Source organism: Perna viridis, chromosome 4 (genome assembly GCF_037379345.1).
Source record: "Perna viridis isolate PV_CMFRI_1.1 ecotype Kerala chromosome 4, ASM3737934v1, whole genome shotgun sequence".
Classification (NCBI taxonomy): domain Eukaryota; kingdom Metazoa; phylum Mollusca; class Bivalvia; order Mytilida; family Mytilidae; genus Perna; species Perna viridis.
The window spans coordinates 17,171,271-17,195,383 of NC_142448.1; the positions used below are offsets into that span (position 1 = coordinate 17,171,271).

A 24,113-nucleotide genomic window follows, 5' to 3' on the forward strand; every position below is an offset into this window, starting at 1 on the left:
TAGCCACTATTTCTGACCCCAAATTCAAGTATTGTTTATCTAGGGTTCATAAATCAACATGTCATTTTGTATGACCACCACTTACTATACTGAACTGGAGAAAACTTAAACTAATACTTTGACTGATTTCTTACAACCCAGTCTTCACATTCAAAATTTGTAACATCATTAAAATTCATTACAATTCAAACACAGAAATAGTAAATTTTGATTAAACTCCTGAAGGTGACTACCAAATTTCATCCATCAACCAGTTTAACATACACTTCTATTGAATTGTATTTACTAATCGATAAAATATCTCACTATTTGATTTCCATTTTTCATGCATTTATATTTCCATGGCAGTAACTCAATAATTCTCTTTCCGTTTTGTTGAATTACATTGGTTTTTACCATTAGTTTCTGTGAAAGCTAGATTGAGGTGATAACAGAACTGCTCATTAAAATGCATGAAGTTTATAGACATTTGCCAGGATACTGACAGTGAAACATACAGAGCCATACAAAGCTAGGAAAATCTCATCCTACTTTATATATATATGAATCAGTACTGATTGATTTCAGCCAGAACTGAATTCTATAAAAGACACTATATGTACCCCAACAATCATACAAAGTACACTGTTATAAACAGGAGGTACACATGGTATCATATCTCCAGAAAACAAGTACTGCAAATTAACCTAGTTAATTTTGTGTTTCAGACTGGTTCTTTTATTTCACTTCTATTTATTTTTCAGAATTACTACTCTGTGTCACATGTATCAAATATAAATGTACTTATTTGCAGCAATTAATTTTCACAATTTTTTTTTGCTTAAGAAATTAGCAAAAACAAATTACTCATGAAAGTTACAGTACATTAATTCAAACATTACAGTTGGTCTACAGTACATTAATTACTCATGAAAGTTAGTTGGTCTACAGTACATTAATTCAAACATTACAGAGTCAGACTTTTGCTTCACTTTTTTTTGGAAATGTTTTTTAGTGTTAGAGGTAAAATATCTGTATTTTGACTTCAAAATCATTTACATATGCACATAACCTAATTAAAACCTTTTCATTCTCATCAATATAAACATAACTCTCCTCTCACCTTTGGGCCACTATCTGTGTGATTGATAATTGATTGAAAAGGCATGCATTACCAACATTCAATTATTTCACTTTCTATGAAATCTAATTGATAGAAAGGTCCTACATTATTTATCATGGTAAAAATATTCAAGTGACTCATGTAACATAAGGTGATGAAGGTAAATAATCAAGTAATGACGTCATAAAAATTAGAGATCCTAAAATCACTACAGATCAATGTTATCTTCTCATATAAAGACAATTCATTATGATATAAATGTTATGATTCACCAACAGAACCAAGCAAGTGGAAGATTGTTTTAATGGATAATAGAAGAGCAGTACAGTTATCCAAGTTTACTGGGGCCACAGGGATATGTTGCAGATGAGACTATTGGAACATTAAATTGCTTAGCATACCCTAAATCTTGTCAAGACCTTACTCAATTCGAAAATAGACCTTTTTCATATTCCTACCTTTGACTTTGTTTTTAAACATTTTAGGCCATGGGAAGTAACTATCCAACATGATAAACAGGTTTACTGTCTGATTGGAGCAATGGACATCATTTGACTTATTGAGCTGCAGTAAGTACTGTATTTGACTTACTGAGCTGCAGTCAGTAGTGGATTACTTATGAATAATTAATTTAATTTTGCTACTTACTGAAGTGTAAATAGTTTAAAGTTACAAAGAAAAAATATTTACTGTCTTTCCTTTCTCCCATCAGACCACCAACAAGGTTGTCAGGTATTGGTGGGTTATGTCCCTTTGAAAAACTTGCTAAAATGGCTTGCATTCGGAAAATATAAAAATCAACTGTTAGAGACAACATGAAATTTGTCATGTCAACATTTTGACATATTAAATATGAAATCAATGGCTTAGGAAGCTAAGAATACCCAGTACCCGGTAATGCCACCAAAATTGTAAATTATTGACAAATACATGTCCTTGAAAAAACCTTATAGTATAGGATATGTTTTCATACTGAAAACAAACAACTGGTGAACTTTTCAGTAAAATGGAATCAGCTTATATTTCTGACAAATTACATATAATTTTGTTCACAGTTAGACCCACTCCAGTTTCTAAAATCAGATTACTTAAGCAATTGTTTTAGGTTATGAAGGGAAACAAAATATCTAAACCTAATACAACTGTATTGCCAATATGCAAATGGATTTTTTTTTCACATAAAAACAGCCTGGATGTTAAGTATTCACTTCCATGCTGCAGCATTATCTAGACAGACATTTCCCAACAGCCCCATAATACTCTAATGTTTTCACACCAAACACCAAACTCTCAACTTTGAAAGGGAGAAACCATTTAAGCTGACATGTTAGTCAATGAAAGATCTTTAAAAGATAGGATAAAAGAGCCATACCAAAAGTTGCAAAAAAAAAAAAAAAATTGAATATCATAATGTTGCTGAGATTTGTGATATTTGTTAGATTTGATTGTAACTGATCAATACCATTGTAGAGAGATGCATACAAGTAAGAAAATATCAGACAAATTATTGATAATATGCTTTGCTTCATGGAAATTATATGAAATATATCATTTTTTTATTTCAATTGGCAAAAATGTATCCATGGTAACATGGAAGCTTGATAGCTTAAAGTATATCCAATCTTAAAAAAATAATTTTCAACTAACATTTTGATTATCTGTGTTATAAAACTTAAAAGTTTCAACACAGTACAAGAAAATTAACTGATGGATTCTTATCGCCTCATTCCCCACCAAATTATCCTGCCCCATTTTAAGACTTTTGTTTGAATTTTTTTTCCTGCCTGTATTTTGTAAACCAGTAATCTTAGTACTATACAATTCATCGCACTTCCACATCGATATCTTGTTTGTTGCTATCTTACATGTTGTGACCAGATCATAGACACAGAGACATATACATAGAACTTATATTTATAGTCAGACACAAGCTCTTTAGCACTAACCAAGATGCAAGATAGTGTGCAACCCAACCTAAGAATAAATCAAAAATATTGGATCTGTTTAAAAGTTTGTCAGTGGTAAGGTTGTTGGAAGAAACTAAACACTGCTTGATCATTCAAGTGAAACTTTCCTATATCTGTACACATATAATTAAATCCTCTGTCAGCACCACTATATGAAATACACTGTATAACAATTAAATGTTTGTTGGCCGTATCAAATTTTCTTTATACTTTCCAGTTTTATTTACAATATTAAACAAGACAATATCTGAAATAAAATTATTTTAGACTATAAGATTTGAAAAGATATGGTCAAAACAAACAATCCAAACGAGTATAACTACCGGTAGTCTTAAGAAATTGATAAGCGATTAAAAAGGACAAGCAAAACATCATTACCCTTATAAACCTATGCATTAAACTTTAATTTACTTATAATTGTACATTTTAGCATTTTATTCAAAAGCAAAACGTAATTCCAGTTTCAAACTTGAACTAGAAAAAGTTTTATTAAAAGAATATGTTTAACAAAATGACAGCTATTCTATTGTGGTGTGTCTTACTCATATTTCCATCAATGCTTGGCTACTTATGTAACTAACATTGAAAAGAAGCAGCTACCTGTGAGTTGAGACATGTTTTTATTTGAATTTTTTAGCAAATTTGTTAACAGTACTCTTGTCTGAATTTTCCTGGAAAAGAGGTCATGTTATTCTGCTTTAACAAGGATCAAAAGAGCACACATATATTTCACAAGATTGCTACACGTAGCCATATGTCCCCACCACAACAACAAAAAAAGTTTAAGTGCAAAAGCCTCATAATTCCTGTCAAATTTGTTGAATCCAAAATGGTGGCACAATATAATTAATTACATATGGTGACTAACAATCCTACAAAATTTAAACAAAATCCATAGAGCGGTTTCTGAGGAGTTGTGTCCACAAAGTGTTCCTATTCTGAAATATGTACAAATCCAACAAATGTCAATAACTTCTGTCAAATTTGTCAAATTAAAATGGTGGAGCAAAATATTGGTGACTAACAAACTTACAAAATTTGAATAAAATCCACTGAGCGGTTACCCCACAGTTGCATCCACAAAGTATTCCTAGAGTGTAGAATGTACAAATTCAACCAAGTTCCATTACTTCTGTCAAATATGTCAAATCAAAATGGTGGGCAAAATGACTAACTACATATGGTGACTATCAATCCTACACAATTTGAACAAAAACTGTTGAGCGTCTTCTGAGGAGTTGCGTCCACAAAGTTTTCATAAAGTGTAGAATGAACAAATTCAACAAAGTCCCATAACTCCTGTAAAATTTGTTGAATCAAAATGGCAACACAATATGATCTACTACAAATGGTGACTAACAATCCCATGAAGTTTGAAAAAGAATCCATCAAGTTTGAATAAAATTCATCCAGCATTTTCCAAGGAATTGTGTCCACAAGTGTGACTGGATGGACGGACACACACACATACGCAAGGATGGCACCTGTATCAACAAAGTGGTGGGGAACAAAAATTATAACTAAATGGTATTAAATTTGACTACATTTTGGTTCAAGTCATCATGACAGTGTAAGGAGAATTAGAAGCAGAGGTTTTTATATTAAATGGCTGTTATGACAGGCATAATTTGATCGAAGAGGGGCACATCAGAAGGGAAGTAGGGCACTGAATCCCTCTATTTTAGACTATCTGGGACACTGCCATGAAACAAGCTGAAGAAAGAACCTCAGAAGAAGTCAACACTCATATGGGATGGAAATTGTACTACTACAATTACAGTTGACACTTCAAATAGATACAAAACTATTTTAAAACAATGAAATAATTGATAAAATAACTTTTATGTTAAATCGGCATGTATGAGCATCAAACAATGAAATAAGGAACCAAGAATTCAATAAATCATCTATTTTTCATCTTCATTTTTACTTCAAAACATGAAATTATGGTTATTTTTGGCATACAATGGAAGAATAAATCATTTCATTATTAGAATTTTCTTATGCGACTGAATATATAAAGCACTTCATCATAATTAAGACAGTTTCATCCAGAAACATAAATTTAAATGTGTGAATATCATGACTGTCACAATTTATTGTCTACTTCAGCTATTGAGTTAAACTTTGATTTTAAGAACTATTATATCCTTCCAATAACTTTTCATACCCAAATTATACCACTAGTAAGTTAATATCAATTTATGAGGATGAATAAGATTTAAATAGGTCTATGAATTAATTACAGAATACTGAATGAACAAACACCATTTAAATGGTTTAAATATGAAACCCCTATCACAATCATCTCTAAACAACAGTGTATATTACTCAGGAAGATATTTACAATAGGAGTTGATTTCAATACCATGGCTACTCTGTAACACAGGTCCAGATCTAAATACAACCCTGGCAATACAGAAATTATTAACCATTAATGATCAACCATTCCAGCCACCTGAAGGGAAACCCAGACTTTCAAAGGTCTAAAAAAAATCCATTGCTGATCCTATATTTATTATATGTTTTTAAATCAAAGCAAGCATCACTGAGCATCAATAGGCTGCCTCCTATAGCATATTAATCAATGCTTAAAACTCAATATTTTCTAGAATTCCAGACACTAATTTTTAACCATTATATGATCAATAATCTAACTCAAATCTAACATCAATGAATACAAACAATCAGGACAAAAACACATACATGTTCTGTACATAACAGCTCTATTGTACGATTTAATGTCATTTAAAGCTACAAAACCTATCCGTATATGAAAACCCTATGCTGCTGCATTTATATAAACCATGGGTTATAAATAACATGTCTTTCTTTGAAGAAAATTACTAGACAGTCAAAGGAATTGATAAGAAGCATGTATTTAAAACTTACTTAAAACTGAAAAACTAATCTTAACAAGAACTATGTGAGCAATGGCTCACTAGTGATACCCCTGCATCCAAATATGGTAAAAGGTCCTCAGTAATCAGGAAGATGATGTAGAATTTCTCCAAAAATATATCTAACCATATGGCATACCTACAGAAAGAATGTGTTAAAATTTCAAGCTACTGTGATGAGTAGTTGCTGAGAAAAGTGTGATGAAAAAAAATGTTATTCAACAGACCCACATAAGCACAGACAAGGGTAAAATATATCTACCTCTCCACACAGTGGGGGTATAAATAGACACATAACCATCAAACAATCAGTTCACCGAAAGGTAAATGTGAATATGGGTATAACGTCACTCATTCTTAGTAGTGAAAAATGGGAGTGTCCCACTAAACAGGAATTTAATATGGGACAGCAACCAAAATTACTTACAATGTATTCACAATACCAAATTTGAAATCAATCCATATGCTTGCAGTTGAGATAATTGAACTGAAATTCTTCCAAACAGACAGACGGACAAAGAGAAACTAATATACATATATCATAATAGTACCCAGTAAGTGTTTTGTTGATAGGGTATCACTTTTTGAGGTTTTTATTGGGATGTCTGAATAAAATTTCCTTACAAGAAAACCACGAAAAAACCAGTGATAAACTTCGCAGAAGCAAAGTGAAAGTTTATGAAATATCATAAGCAAGAATCAGCAGCTTCTGGTGAAAATGAGTTGACTGACTGAGATGGCTAATTCCATGCTCCAGGCATCCAATGAACCTTTCAGTTCCGCTGGATTCATCAAACAAAATACTTAATCCCATGAATCAATGAAAACATTTTATGCCAAGTGATGTGTCATTGTTTAGCATAAATAAGTCAAGTGGTGCTTTGTAAAGATGGTGACTGACAGTGGACACCAAGACTGCATTAATATTTCATAATACATCCTACTTATAATTCTAATTTCGACAGGACAGTCTGTTCATGCAGTCTGAAAATACCAGCTTTCCATTTTATGGGTGTGACTTTTCACAATACAATAACCTCTATTAAGAATTTATATCTTTCTTGGTATAAAGAGGAGGAAGTTTAAGCAATAAACCTCACTTTACCAGTCTAGTCAGCATAGACTTCCCAATATGGTCATTTTATTATTAACATTTATTGGATATTTTAAATGTCATTAAATGATAATAAACTTCATTACCTAACTATCTCACATCTTCTGATAAATGTTGATCCTGCAAACTTTACTTTTCCCAATAAAATTTGTGAGAACAAAACATGGAGAAGAAACTCACATCAATAATAAGCAACACAAAAACACTTTCAGTTACAGCTGATAGCAACTTTGACCTTCTGACCCCTTAAGCATATTGCCTATAAAGTTCTGTTCACAAACCATACCAACAGGTATGAATGTCCTAATGAAGGTGAAAAGAAGCTAGTTTTGCAGAATCTGGTCATAAAATGTACAAGGTAGCAGAACAGAACAGATAAATATTATGAAGCAAGGTGAAAACTTATAGAGGAATCTGCAGAATATGTATTTCAACAAGATATGTCTCCCCCTCTGTTGGTGAAATGCCAAGTAACATTACAAAATCTAAAGAATTAAATGGCAGTGTGTCTACTCTTTATGACAAAATATCCCACAAAATATGGAAGCATTCAATCCAGCAGTTTCACAGAAAACAAGGTCATATGGTGTAGATCAATGTTCAAAATAGTCTGTCCTATAACACTCACAATATTTGATGAATTAGAGGAGTATACAAGTGATAACACTATATCCTACCAGTTCAGGAAACATTTGGCCAAGCAGTTTCACAGAACATCTATAAAGAGTAACAGATGAATGAACAGATCAACAATTGGACAGACACTATTACCATGTCTCATTTTGATGCCAGGGCCATTTCCTGATTTTGCCAAAAAGGGGTGGGGGTCAAGAGATAGTTTATGAGGGCAATCCCCTTGCAAATATTAATTTTTTTTTTAAATAAAAACAGAATAATTTTGGGCACTTATGGCACTTCTAAATTATGCTTTACGAGCCTGATATTTCATGAATTGTTGAGAGGGTTGTGATCACACCCAACCCATCCCTAATTCTGATGGACTTGTGAAAATGGGCTTAAAAAGTGGCCAGTTCAAAAGGAGTTGGGAGTAAATCCAGGATGTTCTACTGTGATAAATGGCCTTCTTAGTCCTATCTATTCATGGTTCTCCTATCTATTGCCAATAAAGATCATTAAATCAATAAACATCACAAAATAAATAAAATATTAACCATAATCTTTATCAGAATTCCTACAATGTATTCCCAATTAGCTCAGCTATATATTGGTATTGTGTTTAGCTAGTCTTTGATAGGTTGTCCATTCTCATTTGTATGATTAACCAAATGGGACACATGATATTCAGAAATTTCCTGTTCCGTACCAGTTTCTACAGTAAATTTCAGTATAGCATAATTAATGCATTGATTCTAGTAAGGAAACCAAAATTATACCATGATCCTGGCTCATCATGTTCAGAAGTTAATCTATTCAGATGTTTAATTTGGTCATTAAAGTCAACATGCAAAAAAAATCATCTAATGTAAGTTGAATTCATTTTCTAGTATGATTTAGTGCCAAAACAGTATCAAATAAAAAGTCTGGTTGCATGAAAGGTCTACTAAGATTTAAATCACTGGTAATAAAATAGTGGAAACTTTTCATATGAAGTGTTTACAAATAGTTATTTACCAACTTCAACCTTAGTTCAAAATTGATATTTTCATACTGTAATAAAGTAATGTACAAATTGAACTAATATGGAGCCTTTTAAGCTTTTTTGCTTTCAAAATTGGTTTCTTTTTTCACTCAAAACCACAATTACACATGCATACCATTTTGATTCAAAACCCTAATATGCAAATGAGAGATTCAAGTTTGCCATTTTGTATATTTTTGGGTATATGGTTTCACAAGAACTGATGTGAAATGCACAGACAAAGTAACAGCCATTAAACAACTGCATCCACAATGTGGGGCTCTCATAAAAACCTTGTAAATGTCACCTTGAAATGTTTCTCTGGTGATGTCAAAACAAACCAATTAATAAAATCAAAGCCAATAAGGAAAACTATTGCTTTGTTCAAATCCCAATGTTGAGAAATTATAGTATAAAGCAACTAGATAGAGGAAAAAGTCTTCATAATTGTGATCAATATAAATATAGAACTACTGAGAGCCTGATTTCAGTCTGTCAGGAAGTTACATCCAGCAGAACTCATAGGGATTTCTGGTATTAATGTAGCTGAAATGGCTGAATAGTGGGATTGAAAAAAAAATGTAATACATGTACTGTTTACACTAGTTTTTTATCAAATGTTTGAGTTATCTTTTAAATTCAAATAATTTTTTTTACAACTCTGCCTCAAATAAAAATCAATTTGATCCTAAGAAACTTTTTTGGGGGGAGCACAATGTCTAATAATTGACAAATTATTGTAAGAACAACAATGATGTCAAGGTGATAGAGGATAATCCAGAGGGAGAAATGAGTAAAAACTTCTCCTATTGTTCTCACTTCTCCCATTGTTTTTGACAGGGAGAAGTTTTTGTAATTGATTATAAAGCCAAACTGTCAAAATAATTTTTTTGAAAAGAATTAATTAAAACTTCTCTTTGTCATTGAAATCTAGATTAGGCCCTGATAGACTTGGTATTCCTTTGAGAAATCAACATCTGATGAACTTTCTAAGGACAATTACCTGGAAAATTTAGACTTTCAGATTTAAATACCCTTTGAATATGCATGATATGATATCTTTAAATCTTCTTCTCATTTATTCAGTTTAGTCTATCAGGTAATCTTTATTTTACCAAGAAAAGACCATATCTATCCCTTGAACATTATCATTATATGGGCTGTAAATAAAAAAAAAAAACAGAAACAGAGCTAGTACATGTACATGTATATCTATCTGTCATATTGGTTGAGCAGGTATGCTCCATAGTATCATCTCTGAATAACTTGTTACTGATAAATGAGAATAGACCCTGATCTTTTACTCTGTCATGTCTGTAGCTATATAAGGAACAAAAGCAGGAAACTTCATCAAGATTATGGCGATAGTAAAACAGCAATAAAACTGACGGAAAATTGGAATGGAGAAAGTGATTTATCAAACAGTCCCAATAGTACAGTAGACTGAAGAGTTGGGAGTACTTTCTTCATCAGAGCTAAGTCATTGCTAATTAAGTGTGAATCTACTATTAAAATGTTTTGCCACAAAGGAAATCATGAGAATCAGACAAGAATGAAACAGGAGGATTTGATAGAAAATTTTCCCTAAACTGAATAGTATATAAGCTCCAAATCCTGATGACAAAATAAATCTACACTATTAGTCTGGTCAGAAGTAAACATTACTGAAAATATGAAAGTGGTTTACAGACAGTATAAATACTTGAATAAACCAAGATGAATATTACTAATATACTGCAAAAACAGAAATTTCAACTGATTCTTTTACTTTCTTTGAACTACTAAACATATTTTCTGGTTTTGTCCAATGCAAAAATTGTGAAAACTATCAGTAGTACACTATAAAAGTGCTAAATTTACAGTATGGTGGAAGGAAGAAAAGTGCTCTTTAAAATATAAATTGCACAATATCATGAAAATATAATGTAAAGACCGGTGATTAGAGACTAAGCCTGAGGACAGAAGGATAATAATCTGATCAGGAACATGAAATCATTACTGAATGTCACACAGTATCACCCATTATTGCAGTGATATCAACATTTATCATAACCAGTCTTTAAGGACTACATAATTCAACTTCATTCATCGATATTATATTATCGAATAAAATAGTTCTGAATTTATCATTAATCAATATCGAGTAAACATGGAATCAGTATTTACAGTGTGGAATCCTGCCATATTGTACTAGAAATCAAAGACTTCATTATTGATACTGATAAATTGTGATCAATTTACAACCTTTTAACTTGAATAAAAATTTGTTGAATCGCAATCGCATTGTTACAAAAAGAAGAAAACTGAGCACAACTCTCTTGCTGATACCCCCAGTTCCTTCCATAGAATCCCATCAGTCTTTAAGATGGAAAATTTTGTAAAAGTTTCTTCAATTTCCATTCAGCTGTTTAAAAGGAGTTGCAGATTAGAACTGGGGACAGACAATTATTCTAAAATGATGCAACACACAGTAGACCTTCATATACATGTAATTAAGATTCAACTAGAAATAGTCCCTAACAGGACTTACACCCCCGCAGCCTGTTGAACCCTGTACATTTGGGGACCAATATGGACATAGGATTCACATTGGACACAATTTTAATGGTGGATAGACAACCCACTTTTCACACACATTTGCTGCCATTTCTAAAACACCCCACTCCAAACAGCAATCAGTACTATTTCTTGTTGACAACACAATAATAGAATATGACTAATTCCTAACAATATGCACATCTCCATAAATTTTGCAAGTCTTTAAGGAGGAGTTGTGGTCAACACATCAGACCAAGTTTTGCTGTTCAGTAACAGTCATCATTTCTACACTTTTTGTTCAAACATAAATTCCTGACAATATGCACATCCAAATATGATAATCTAACACTCAATAGTTTCATAACAATACTGCAAGTCATTGAGGAGGTGTTGGAGAAAAACCATCAGACCAAGTTTTGCTGAAAAATACTATGGTCAATAGCCATCACTTGTACAATTTTTGTTCTAACATAAATTACTGACAGTATGCACATTTCATTGTGGTTATATTACATCCAACAGTTTCATAACTATGTTCCAACCTGCTTAGAAAATAATTCAGACAGATGGATACACCGACATGACAGGGTGAAACCTATATACCACCAAAGCTTCATTTACAGTGGATAATTTTTTTTTTAAAGTGACAAAGATACATGTACATCAAAAATGTTCTGTTCTACCACAAACTTCAAGCCATTTAATCAACCATGTTATACTACTGAACCCCATGTTCATTAAGTCAGGTGCACAATGGCATTATCCCTAAATTTGAGTAAATTCAAAATGGTTTAACTACAGAAATTGACTTCCCTTGAACTTAAATCATTAAAAAATTAAACAAATTAAGGATATATTCCAAACACAGTCATATGTTAAAATAATAATAGCCATTAGGATGGCCCCTAGCCATTGAACTTCCATTACAAACCTGACCAGGGAAAGCATTACAGTTAGCAGTATGCAGGAGCAGAATATTGTATTAATCTAAAGGCTAGGGAGAAAAAAACAATAGCTCTAATGGTTAATATTGAATATAAAGTCTAAATCAATAGACTATAATTTTCACCAATTCAGAACTGTCAAGAAGTTCAGCAATAAAATAAATCGCATTTCTCTTCTCAATCTAAATCTGTCAAATATAAGCTTTGTTGCTCAGTAAGGCAAAGAGAAGGGAAATCAAATCTATTATAAAGGACTTTATCAATGCTTCTATGATAAAGTTTTAAATACAACCAAGTTCAAATTCAGTTCTTAGTCTAGACAATGACTGATATTATTGTAATATACCCTGTTGTACATTGTTTACAGCTTAAGTCAATGTTTTCCCATACAAAAAAAACAGCAAAACAATATTGTAGTAAGAATACCATAACTCGTTTACCAGCAGAACTAAGGTTTAGCAAAGCAACACTGAATTGTGTGGGGAATACCATAACTCCTTTCCATTCCACCAGCAGAACTAAGGTTTAGCAAAGCAACACTGAATTGTGTGGGAAATACCAGAACTCGTTTCCAATCTACCAGCAGAACTAAGGTTTAGCAAAGCAACACTGAATTGTGTGGGAAATACCAGAACTCGTTTCCAATCTACCAGCAGAACTAAGGTTTAGCAAAGCAACACTGAATTGTGTGGGAAATACCAGAACTCGTTTCCAATCTACCAGCAGAACTAAGGTTTAGCAAAGCAACACTGAATTGTGTGGGGAATACCATAACTCGTTTCCAATCTACCAACAGAACTAAGGTTTAGCAAAGCAACACTGAATTGTGTGGGGAATACCATAACTCCTTTCCATTCCACCAGCAGAAACATAATGATTAAACCAATAGGAAGTAAGGAACTTACAAAATAATGTACATTGTCCCTGATTTACTACTCCCGAAGCCATTTACCAACAAAAACTTGAATGAACCCTAATTGAAATTTTAGTTAACAAATAAACTTATTAAGAACTTCTAAGAGGTTTTCAGTAATACAAAATTTGGAAACTTTTTGTTGCATGCAAATTTAATTGGCTTCTACCAGGACAGTAGTATAAGGATGATTTTTATATTAGCCCTAAGACAAAGACTTGTTGGAACAAATAATTATCTGTATGTTAAGAAATGTCTTACAACCAGTCATGATGCAAAGAGGAAATGAGGCATTTACAAATTACCAAGCACAAGTATTCCTACCAATGGCTGTTTAAACCTGAATCAAACAATTATGGTAATGATTGTTATTAGAACGGCATAAAACACAGGATCTTATTGATTCCAGGCAAGTATTAAGCACTTGTTCAATTCAAAATTGGACTGTGATTTACTACTGACAATTAACATGAGCCAAACTTCAACAAATATCTGCTATCCTGACTTTGTTGGGTTGATTGGTAAAATATCAAACAATGAAATTGAATTACAAACTGAATCTATTATGGTCAGATTACTGGTATCTTACATGACTTGTTTATCATACAGAGAAACCTTATTAACATGAAACCATCCCACTTGGTTCTTCTTTTTCAAGTAATGAGAATTCCAAATAAATCTACATTGTTCTAACACTGATAGGGATAGAGTGTTAGCAATGTTCTATATATGTAGGAGTCTCACACATGAATGGTTCAAAATGGTCCTGTTGGAAATGGCATACATAATTTGGATGTATTTGTATAAATTTCAATGCAGGCTGAGAACAGTTCTAGGAAATCTTGTATACTCCTTTCTGTGTAGACATTACCAATACAACAAAACATGGTGGTACGTTCACTATTAACAAAGTTAAGTTGAAATAGTTCCTTGCCTAATAGACAAAGCCTAAAATCATATAACAATTCATATTTGCATTAAATTATTGTAGATCAGTATTTGAGGGTCTCTAGTCATAAAGAGATTGTTTGTAGATTTTTTCTGTTGAGACCTTTTCACATGTTGGGCCACAATACATTTCTACTGATAAAAACAAACTTATTCAAATTATTCTGGTGAAATGAATTCTTTTTGAATATAAAAACTAATTGACTCCAAACTTTAAAATGTGTGAAACATATAAGAGTCATAAACTACATGTGTACTTCCAACTTATAAAAAAAATTATATGTATGAATGATAAACCAGTAATAAAAAGAAATGTATCCATAAAACATATATATCAAACTTGATGCTGGGTACATAAAAAGATGTTTGGTAACAGAAACATGTAGAGATAATACTGCTAAGCAAAATTTTACCTAATAAAAATTGATGAGACAAATACACAAAATGCAAAATAAAAGACTATGGTCGGAAATTGTTTGTCAATCAGTCACTATTTTCGAGGAGATTAATTGGAAATCATCATTTCAACGTGGGCCTGTACTCAATCGAAATTGAAATATCCACTCTTGTTTGATGGAACACAGACTCACATGTAACAGTATGTAGTAATATGTCTTCATTTGTTAAATGGACAGCAGTAAAAAAGTTAATGCCCATTGGGCATAAGGGCAGGTGTATAAAAGTTGAGAATCCTGCTCTTGTGTGGAATGATTAGTCTTAGAAATAGTGGCTATAGTACCTAACAATAATAAATCATATTTTAGGCAAATTAGATTAGAAAGCTGAGCTTCTTTCTCTGGTCTGTCTGACTGCTGATATAATTTGAAGTTAATATGGTCTGGATGATAAATGAGATATTCCACAGTGAAACCATTATTGCCAATATCTATCCCTATCAAATTATTCTGCATCAAAAACATCATATTAAATTCTGCAAAATATTGTGATTTATACATGCTGACCATCTGAAATAATGGTAGTGGTTTACAAATTGTCAGGAAATTGATTTCCAGTCAGGAATTCTTAAATTGTGGTCAAATCTAGTCTCATGATTACCTAAATGTCTAACAACAGAATGGAAAAGATATACAACAACTGACGTTGACAACTTGATGGAAAATATACGACCTATTCTGACATCTTTTTTTCTGACAGTCAGTCACTCTGCTGAAACACTATGATTAAATGGAAGAAGTTCAACATTACACGGAAACATGTTCTAAGATTATTACAAATTAAAATTGGATAAGAAAACTAAAAGCTCTTTCTTAATCAATTTGTCTTTACTTGACAGGTACAAGTTTCACCATTGTAGCTTTCAGAATTTCATCCTTACCAAACAAAACATTTCCTAGTGTGGCTGAACTTCAGATGAATATGTTAGCTGTTGGTTCAGTAGCTATAGAGCAGGGGTTCAAAGAGACAAATAGGTCCATAACATCTTCGGACTACTAAAGGAAAATGAAAGTTCCTACATAATGTGTCCAGGTAAGGATTTGAAAATCCAGGACTAAGGTGAATCCAAAGGTTCAGAAATTAAGGGTGTTGGACCTTGGACCACTGCTAATTTGAACCCTTGATGAGTTGATTAATTCAAAGGAAGTGTAAGACTAATTCTTCTATTTGAGTTCTACAAAGATAGCATTTCATTATTTGGGATCATGCAATATTGTCATTGAAGTATGGTGTAATATATATTTATATATGTATACATGTAAGTTATTCATTTATCATTTTGATCCCTCTTTCAGACATACATATTAAAACATACAAGTAGTTGGATCATAAATGTGTAAGGGATAAAATATGTACTTTTTGAGAAAAAAGCTGTCTCTTCATAAAAAGTCCATCTTTTTGGCCCTCCTTATTAAAATGAATCCTGGGAGTTAAAGGTTAAGTTCATAGAGTTAGTTTTAACACTGTAGAGGTGAAGGAGAAGCTGGGGTCATTTCAATAACAAATGATTTTAAATGAAACAAAAATTATTTTTCCAATAATAGTGAAATCTAACATAATTCTATTTCAGGGGTATATGTAAGAAATTTGGTCCACAACCAATCAATCATAACTATAATTTACAGATCAACATTTTATTGGACAAGAAACTACAAACATAAATAGCTTGCAAAAATCTAATCTGTGTCTGGAAAGAAATGACTGGTGCTGATACAGCCCTAAATACAGTTAAAATTCATACTGTTCTTTGCTGTGATTAATAACAAGGATACCTTATAAAACCTCAGGCCTATGCTATACATTACAAACCACTGACCATTACTATGATTTCTACAAGAGTAAACAGCTGTTTAGTATTGTTACCAGGAAGAAAGGATTTGATATTTAAGTAGCAGTTTTTGTAAGAATCGTGCAAAATCTGGCAATCCAAACATAATAGCAGAAATAAAAATATGTAGGTTTTTCACCCACATTCTGCATGATTTTTAGCTGGAGTGCTACATACAAATCAAGTGGTACACAGTAATATTCAGATTTAAATTATCATTTACATTATTAACATTCATGTTTTCACTTGAGAGCTAAGTTTCTTAAGATCCTGGGAACTGTAAAGATTTCATCAAAGTTTCTTTGTGGCACACAAATCTCTTATCTTAAAGAGGTGTCATGGCAATAAAACAGCAATTCTTAAAGTTTCCAGACAATATGAAAGACTGTCATGATTATCATTAATGTATATATACATGTAATCTCATTTAATGAATAATAAAAGTATTAGAGTACTGACCTTTCCATGTGGTCGAGACAGGACGACAGACAGACAACACAACACAGTGACCGTGACTAGAGTATATCTTGCCGCAGCCATGGCAACGGTTTCATCTAAAACAGAAACAATAAATGATGATTCCCTTTTGTTGCACTACAATCCTATACAGAAGATCAATTATCCTGTTTTCTCTACTTCACTGACTACAGCTCTACAGTAGGGATATCCAATGGTTTTATTTCCAATAACAGAATTAACAAATTTCTGACAAGTAATGATAGCAAATCTATACTTGCTAGCTGCAATAAATGCATGTTACGTATATTTGATATCAAATATATGAAGTAAACTTTGTGCATGCCAAATTCAGATATCATTATACATTCAAAGTTTTTTTTTATATTCAGCCTAGTACGGACCTTATTTGACAGTAACATGTTTCACGGAATAGAATATGAGGTCCAAAACACTACTGGACACAAAGAGCATAAACTATTACTGACCACTGGTCCAATCTAATTTTTATTAGATTGTCTTTTGCTCTAACATATAAAGGTTTTTTTTTCCTAAATCTTTTTACTGAATGATATGGCAGTCTCAATAACCCACATCAAAAATTATGTTTTATTCATTATTAAGTTTGATGCAATACAAATTGGGATGGGAAATCCAATGGTTAAGTATGTGCCCAGCTCCGAATGACTCAGCTTTAATGACTTCTAAAATAGACTATATTGAACTAGCCTCCATTCACAAAGAAAATGTAAGGAACTCTATGGCCATCAATGTTCTCTCTGAGCAACAACTGTGCTGAGCTTGACAGTGCAATAATTTTCAGCACTGTGCTACCTGGAAATAATATAAGGAAGAATGCCCTAGGGATACTGTGTTTTGGTTTCAGAAAAAATGTCTAAAAAATTTAAAAGCTGTGCTTTGCCAGTAAGCACTTATCTATTTCCATTTCATGGGGTGAACACTATGCTATGATTACCTGAAGGAAAAAAAGCAATGAAAATTATTTGGAGTACTCAACTTGCTACGGGAAAGTGTAAATAAGTACCTTACTTTCCCTGACCCAAATTTCACTTGCTCCGGGTAATGGGAAATAGGAATCCTAGAACACTGTTTTCTCTTGGATTTGATGATCTTCTGCCTTTCTTTTTCTTTCTTCAACTATCTTTTCACTTGTTTCTAAATTTATCAAGAACTTTTCCATTTTTGAATATTCCCTCCCATTTAAGTTTTTCAAGTACTTAAAGTACTCCATTTCTGAACGCATATTTTAAAATAAAATTACATTTCAACAGATTCATCATCATGAAACAAGAAAATGTTTATCATTTGCTTCCTGTTCATTTTTATTTTGACAATAAACAACTAATTTGCAAGGAAACATTTCATAAATTACCAAGATAATTTCGTTTGACTACTAATACAAGATCGGGACCGTTGCATAGGTTTTGGCACATCCCTAATACCAGAAATTAAAATGGCAGATCGTAAACAATGCTTTGCAAATCAATAAAATTGTGCAAAATTCACTTGACATATTCAAGCTATACTTCTTAAAATGTAAGGAACATTTTTTTAATGTATGATGTTAAGGGATGTTTAACTAAATAATCTGTTGGCTGGTTAACTTTCCTTGGAACTTGCCAATCTAATGACGGTTGCCAAATTGATGAGTGTAAGCTAATGAGAACTCGCCAAATTACACATCTACTTGTATTTGGCGAGCTGGCGAGCGGTGGTTTCCCACACTGGGTGGGGTATTGAAATAGAAAACACACATCTAGCAATTGCAATGAATATGCAGTCAATATGCTAAATGTGTACAAAATGTATGTCTAGTCAATATAAAGATATATAAGATAAGTTTTAAACCATATAAAGATTTTTTTCTGAATTTTCTGTATCTCTAAATTCGGATTTTTAGAGATTGAGAAGAGGACAAAGGAAAGTTAAAAACAAGTTAGGTAACTTCACAAAATAAAACTCAATGAAAGTTAAAAAATGAACTTCGACTAAAGAACAAGATCAAATTAAATATTTACATCTAGATCCTTCTCCATAAGATCCTTGTTGAAAAAGGAAAAGTTCACTGGTCTGAATGGCCCTATGATTTTCTTGACAAGTACATTAGGCCTATTTAAAAAAAGTCTGCAGACAAACAGAATGGGAAAGTTCAGAGCATTAAGGCACAAAGTTACAAATAGAATGTAATTAAGTAAATTGTTATAAAAACATTGAGAGAGGAAAAAAATTATAAATGTTTTACATTTTTTTGTACCTGTTTAATTCTAAAATTTTGTCTGATTCAGACATAAAGCAACTCTGCTGCATTACAGCATTATCAAACTTAGCAAATTTAAAGAAGTAAGTCAGTGCGTGCTGTTAAATGCATGTTTTTTTATGATTGATTTCACATGACGATCAAAAACACATGCAAAGATCAAATGTTATATTCAGATATTTTATTATCCTTTTAAAAAACAAGGAACAGTTTTCTGGGATATAAGAAATTAATAACAAAAATTAATAATAAAAAATTCCATAAGAATAGTTTAATGATAAAACCATAGTCTTCATTGCTTTGTTTCTTGTTATTTCCTTTTTCTTATTTATTTTTTGTTAGAATTGGCAAGATTCAAGGATTTTCGGCAATAAATCGAAAATAGTAACCGAACAGTCACCAACCTAAATTTGATTGTGTGACTATGAGAAACTCTAAATTATGATTTCGTGAAGAATTAAGGTATAAATATGATATTAATGTGACATTTTCTCACCTGCCTCCTTGTTGCTGCTGCAAGCACTGACTAATGATTATAAATGTAAAATGGCTACCGGACCGTTATTTTTATCCGGAATCGATTTTTGAATATAATTATATCGCTTCGAATAAAGATCTTTTTGCAAAGATCTCCAATTCTTAAAATTTATATGTTACAGGAAGCATAAACATCAAAATCGCAAATAAATTGTAATAAAATTATAAAACGATTTCTATCAAGGCAAATAAATATGTTATCCAAATTTCAAAACTAATAAGTGAACGTTCAAAGAGGGGTAACTCTAATAAAACTTTATACATAATTTAGAATATCGTTTAGCTATATCCTTTAATCTCAGTTTCCGCTATATAGATGACGTATTATCTTTAAACAGTCCTAAGTTTGGGGATTTGATACATCGCATCTACTCCAAAGAACTTGAGATAAAGGATACTACATACACTGTGAAGTCGGCCTCATATCTTGACCTACACTTAGAAATCGACGGTACAGGAAAACTATTGATCAAACTTTACGACCAACGTGATGACTTTTCATTCAAAATTGTCAATTTTCCTTTCATCTGTGGCAACATCTCTTCAGAACTTGCGTATGGAGTGTTCATATCACAACTCATACGTAATACCAGAGCTTGCCGAGACTACGCAGACTTGTATCGCGCTAGAATTCTAACAAATAGGCTTCTGGAACAGGGTTATATTGATACAAGATTGAAGTCAGCACAACAAAAGTTTTATGGCCGTCATCATGAACTCGTGGATCGTTACGGTGTATCCATCTGCGCCATGAAAACTGATTTGTTCAACCGTTGTCATAGTTTTTCTTTCCTCTTTCGTCTACCCCGGACTTGACTTTTTAAGAGCAACTCGGCGGTTGTTTCTAGAAAAGCAGAGGACGCTTACCCTACCGGTGCACCTGGTCCATGCTCCCAGTTTTTAGTGGAGCCCTAGTTGCTCATTTGCTTTTGTTACTTTGTATGTATGCTTTTAGTTACTTTATGTTCTTTGTTGTGTGTGTCTATTTTCCATGTCTGGTCTTTGTCCCTGGATTACATTCTTTTTATTACCACTATAACCTTGGTTCCCTAGATTACTCTTGGAAACATGTAGTTTCATATCGCAAATACTCATGAGATCTGAAAATTGAAGTTTTACTACAGAAGCGGCAGCCTGTGGGGAGAATAATAACAGAATGAGGTCTTTTCAAACACCACATGCAAACTCACACCTTTTTCTTTCAATTATCGGTGATTTTTTTAGTTTTCTATTAAAATCCTTGAAAGATTTTCGAGAAATTCAAATATCATGTGTGTAGTACTCACCATAGACAAAATGTATTTGAGGTAACTAACGGGGAGTGTGTATTGGAGGAAGAAGTCACTTGTATTATAGCATTATTGCGTAAGGTTTTCCATATTGGCTTAGTTGTTGGTCCGAGTCTAGCCATATTGGACTGAGGCGTAGCCTCATAAACTATACCCCAGTAAGCTGTTAGCCATTGCGCCCTTCTGTTTGTTTAACCATGTGAAGTTGACCAAATTCATTAATTTTCTCTGGGGCAATTATCTGTTAATAAAAATACTGATTTACCCATGTTTATGAAATTTTCATCTTTGAATTAATGGGTATTCAAGGGCTTGCTGAAAGTATACAAACTTTTTTAGGCACATTACTTTTTTTTTAATTTTGAAGACTATGACCTGATATTACTCCTACAACATAAGAGGCCGTAGTTGGAATTCCGTATGGCACCAAGTCAGAAAATAGCTTGCCAGGCAATCTCTAGCATTGCTGGAGTAGAACAGTGACATGAGCAACTCAGCGGGTGTCAGAGTCGACGTCCAATACTACTGGTGCACCTGTAAACCGGCCGCAGCTTGACCCTAGCCCGAACTGTTGCACGGGCTAGTATAAACAGAACATCATTATAACTTGATACAGCCCTGATTTTGGATATGTTTGACACGGGATAAAATATTGATAAAAGTTTATGAAAAAAACTTGCAATAAGAGAGGCAGTACTGGCGGTATAAATAATTTAGAGAACGGTGTTAATTCATCATAATTACATAACAATGATCTCCGGAAACAATTTTTATTGAAATTAAAGTTATTTTTACCAACTTGGGAGTACAATTGTGTATAATTGATGTTTTAAATCAGCAAAACAAACAAAAAACAAAAAACAAAAAACAAAACAAAACAAACAAGAGAACAATTTTAGGTATTCATTTTTAGGTAGAACTAAGAGTTCAATTATTTTAATTGTTGCTTCCAAAGTGAACTACATTCGTTTAGTTTTTGAAAGTTTGATGGTGTCCAACTTACTGAGGATTTCTGTTTGCAATTTATATATATATATATATATATATATATAACACTTACGCCTACGTTGAATTATCTCCATTTACAGACATACGTCTATAACAAAATATATTTTTGAAGAAGAAAAACGGTCGTAAGGGGGGCTTTCAATATGTAGTGAGCAAACGCAGCAGATTGTACACAATTTTGCTGCCTTTCTATTACACCCAACTAAAAACAAAAGAAAATCTGCACTATATTTTTGTTGTTGTTGACAACACAATAACTGAACTTGACCGCAAATTTACTTTAAATATAAATTACTGACAATATTAACAAGTTTCTGTGTTAATCTCACACTCCATTGAGTTTCAATACATTCCTGCAAGTCATTAAGGAGGAGTTGCAGATAACGCACCAGAACCAAGATTTGCTGAAAACGCCTGTCCAACAGCCGTTATTTTTACAGTTTTTGCCCTAATATAAAATCCGACAATATGCACATTCCAAAATGGTAATTTAACATGCCAACAAGTTTCATACAAAGCCTACAAGTCATTGAGGGCAACGTGTCATACCAAGATTCGCTGACAAACGCCTAAGTCCAACAGCCGTCATTTCTAAGGGCAAACATAAATTTCTGACAAAATGCACACCCCAATATGGTAATTTCTAAAATATGCCACCAAGTTTCACAACAAGCCTGCAAATCATTGAGGAATTGCGGACAACGCATCTGATCAAATATTGCTGGAAAAAACCCTAAGTCCATTAGCCACTATTTCTACAATATTTGCCCAAACTAATTCCTTACAGTATGCATTCTCCACGTGGTTAACTACATACCACAAAGTTCAATGACAATTTTGCAAGCTGCTAGGAAATAGTTACAGACGAACGGACAGACAGACAGGGTGAAACCTATAAAACCCCGAAAATTTTGTTTGTGGGTGGTATAATTATGCATAAAACTTCAGTGCAAAGCCAAACAAGTTTTCAAAGTTTAACCAATCTCATAATGGAAATTTGCTAGTAAAGAAAAATAATTGATAGTTAACAATAGTTTAGGAAATAATGTTCTGAATTTCAGCCTTTAGACTTTGGATCTTTTCCTCACTGACAGCAGCAAATAATCCTTATCATTCATTTTCTTGTCTTGCTGGGAAGTCGACAAAAATGAAGAAATCTGCTGACCAGAAAAATATTCATTTCTATTAAACTTTCAAGACATTCTCATTTCTTCTGCTGCTTTATATGGATCAACCTGATTTCCAGTTGATCATATATCCCTGTCCACAGCAAAACCCAATGGAAATATAAAAAATACTAAGTAATATGGAGGACTAACACTTTAAAACGTACAACGAACATATTTATTGTCTCTGTGGTTATAAAAGCTACTTGTCCTTTAATGCAAACTTATTTTTGTTTCTTTCTGCAAATAAAAACTGATTAAGTCTCATACTTTCCCCGTGTAAAATGCTAAAGTGACATCATTGCCTTTATTTATATGTCGTGAAATGATTGACTTTATATGTGATGTCTATCGCAAGGTCCTACAATATATAAATGATGAAAGACTGATATTTCATCCAGGTCACTCAGTTTTTATTTTATCTAAAATTCATCTTTGTGGTGGATTTTGTCAAAATCACCAAGTCTACTTGGTTGCTTTATTAAATAAAAGCATGACAGATGGTCAACCTTGCCTAGAAATATATTTCCAGTTTAGGTGACCTTGTGCTTAATCCAAAGGTTACACATTTATCAATAATCCCTTTTGCTTCATCATACAGTAATCACTGCAAAATAAGTTCTAATTCCCTAATGCTAACTGAAGTTACGTTGTCCCTTAAAATAATATATTTGATTCGGTATTTTAACTTGACTTTCGACCAACTGACTACAATATTAAAAGGAAATAATTGGCTGAAACCAGATAAAACAAATAAAACAAATGAAAGACATCAAACCAAAAAGAGATGAGAACATATAGTAAAATCTTATTTTTTATGCTTAACAACGAATGATGAATATTGTTTTCATTGTATACTTTAATTTGCATAACCTATCTTTTTTAATTTTGCGCCTCACTAAAGTTGTAGGAGCAGTATTGTCCCCAAGAAAATTATATTTTTATATTCATAATATTTTTTTAATTATTTAAATAAAACCAATAAAAAATATTATCTGAAACCATCCATAATAAGCATAATAATCTCAGT

General features: G+C 32.4%; 1 protein-coding gene across 1 annotated transcript in view; it reads right to left on the reverse strand.

Moving 5' to 3' along the window:
* Positions 1-19,654, reverse strand: part of LOC148619104 (uncharacterized) — a 48,381-nt gene extending 28,727 nt beyond the window's left edge. Inside the window, exons 1-2 of the mRNA XM_088578661.1 lie at positions 19,580-19,654; positions 16,809-16,903 (exon numbers count right to left, since the gene is read on the reverse strand). Of these exons, the coding sequence (XP_088434787.1) occupies positions 16,809-16,889 (81 nt within the window). The 5' untranslated portion in view covers positions 16,890-16,903; positions 19,580-19,654. The remainder of the gene's footprint in view (positions 1-16,808; positions 16,904-19,579) is intronic.
* Between the last annotated feature and the right edge of the window lie 4,459 nt (positions 19,655-24,113).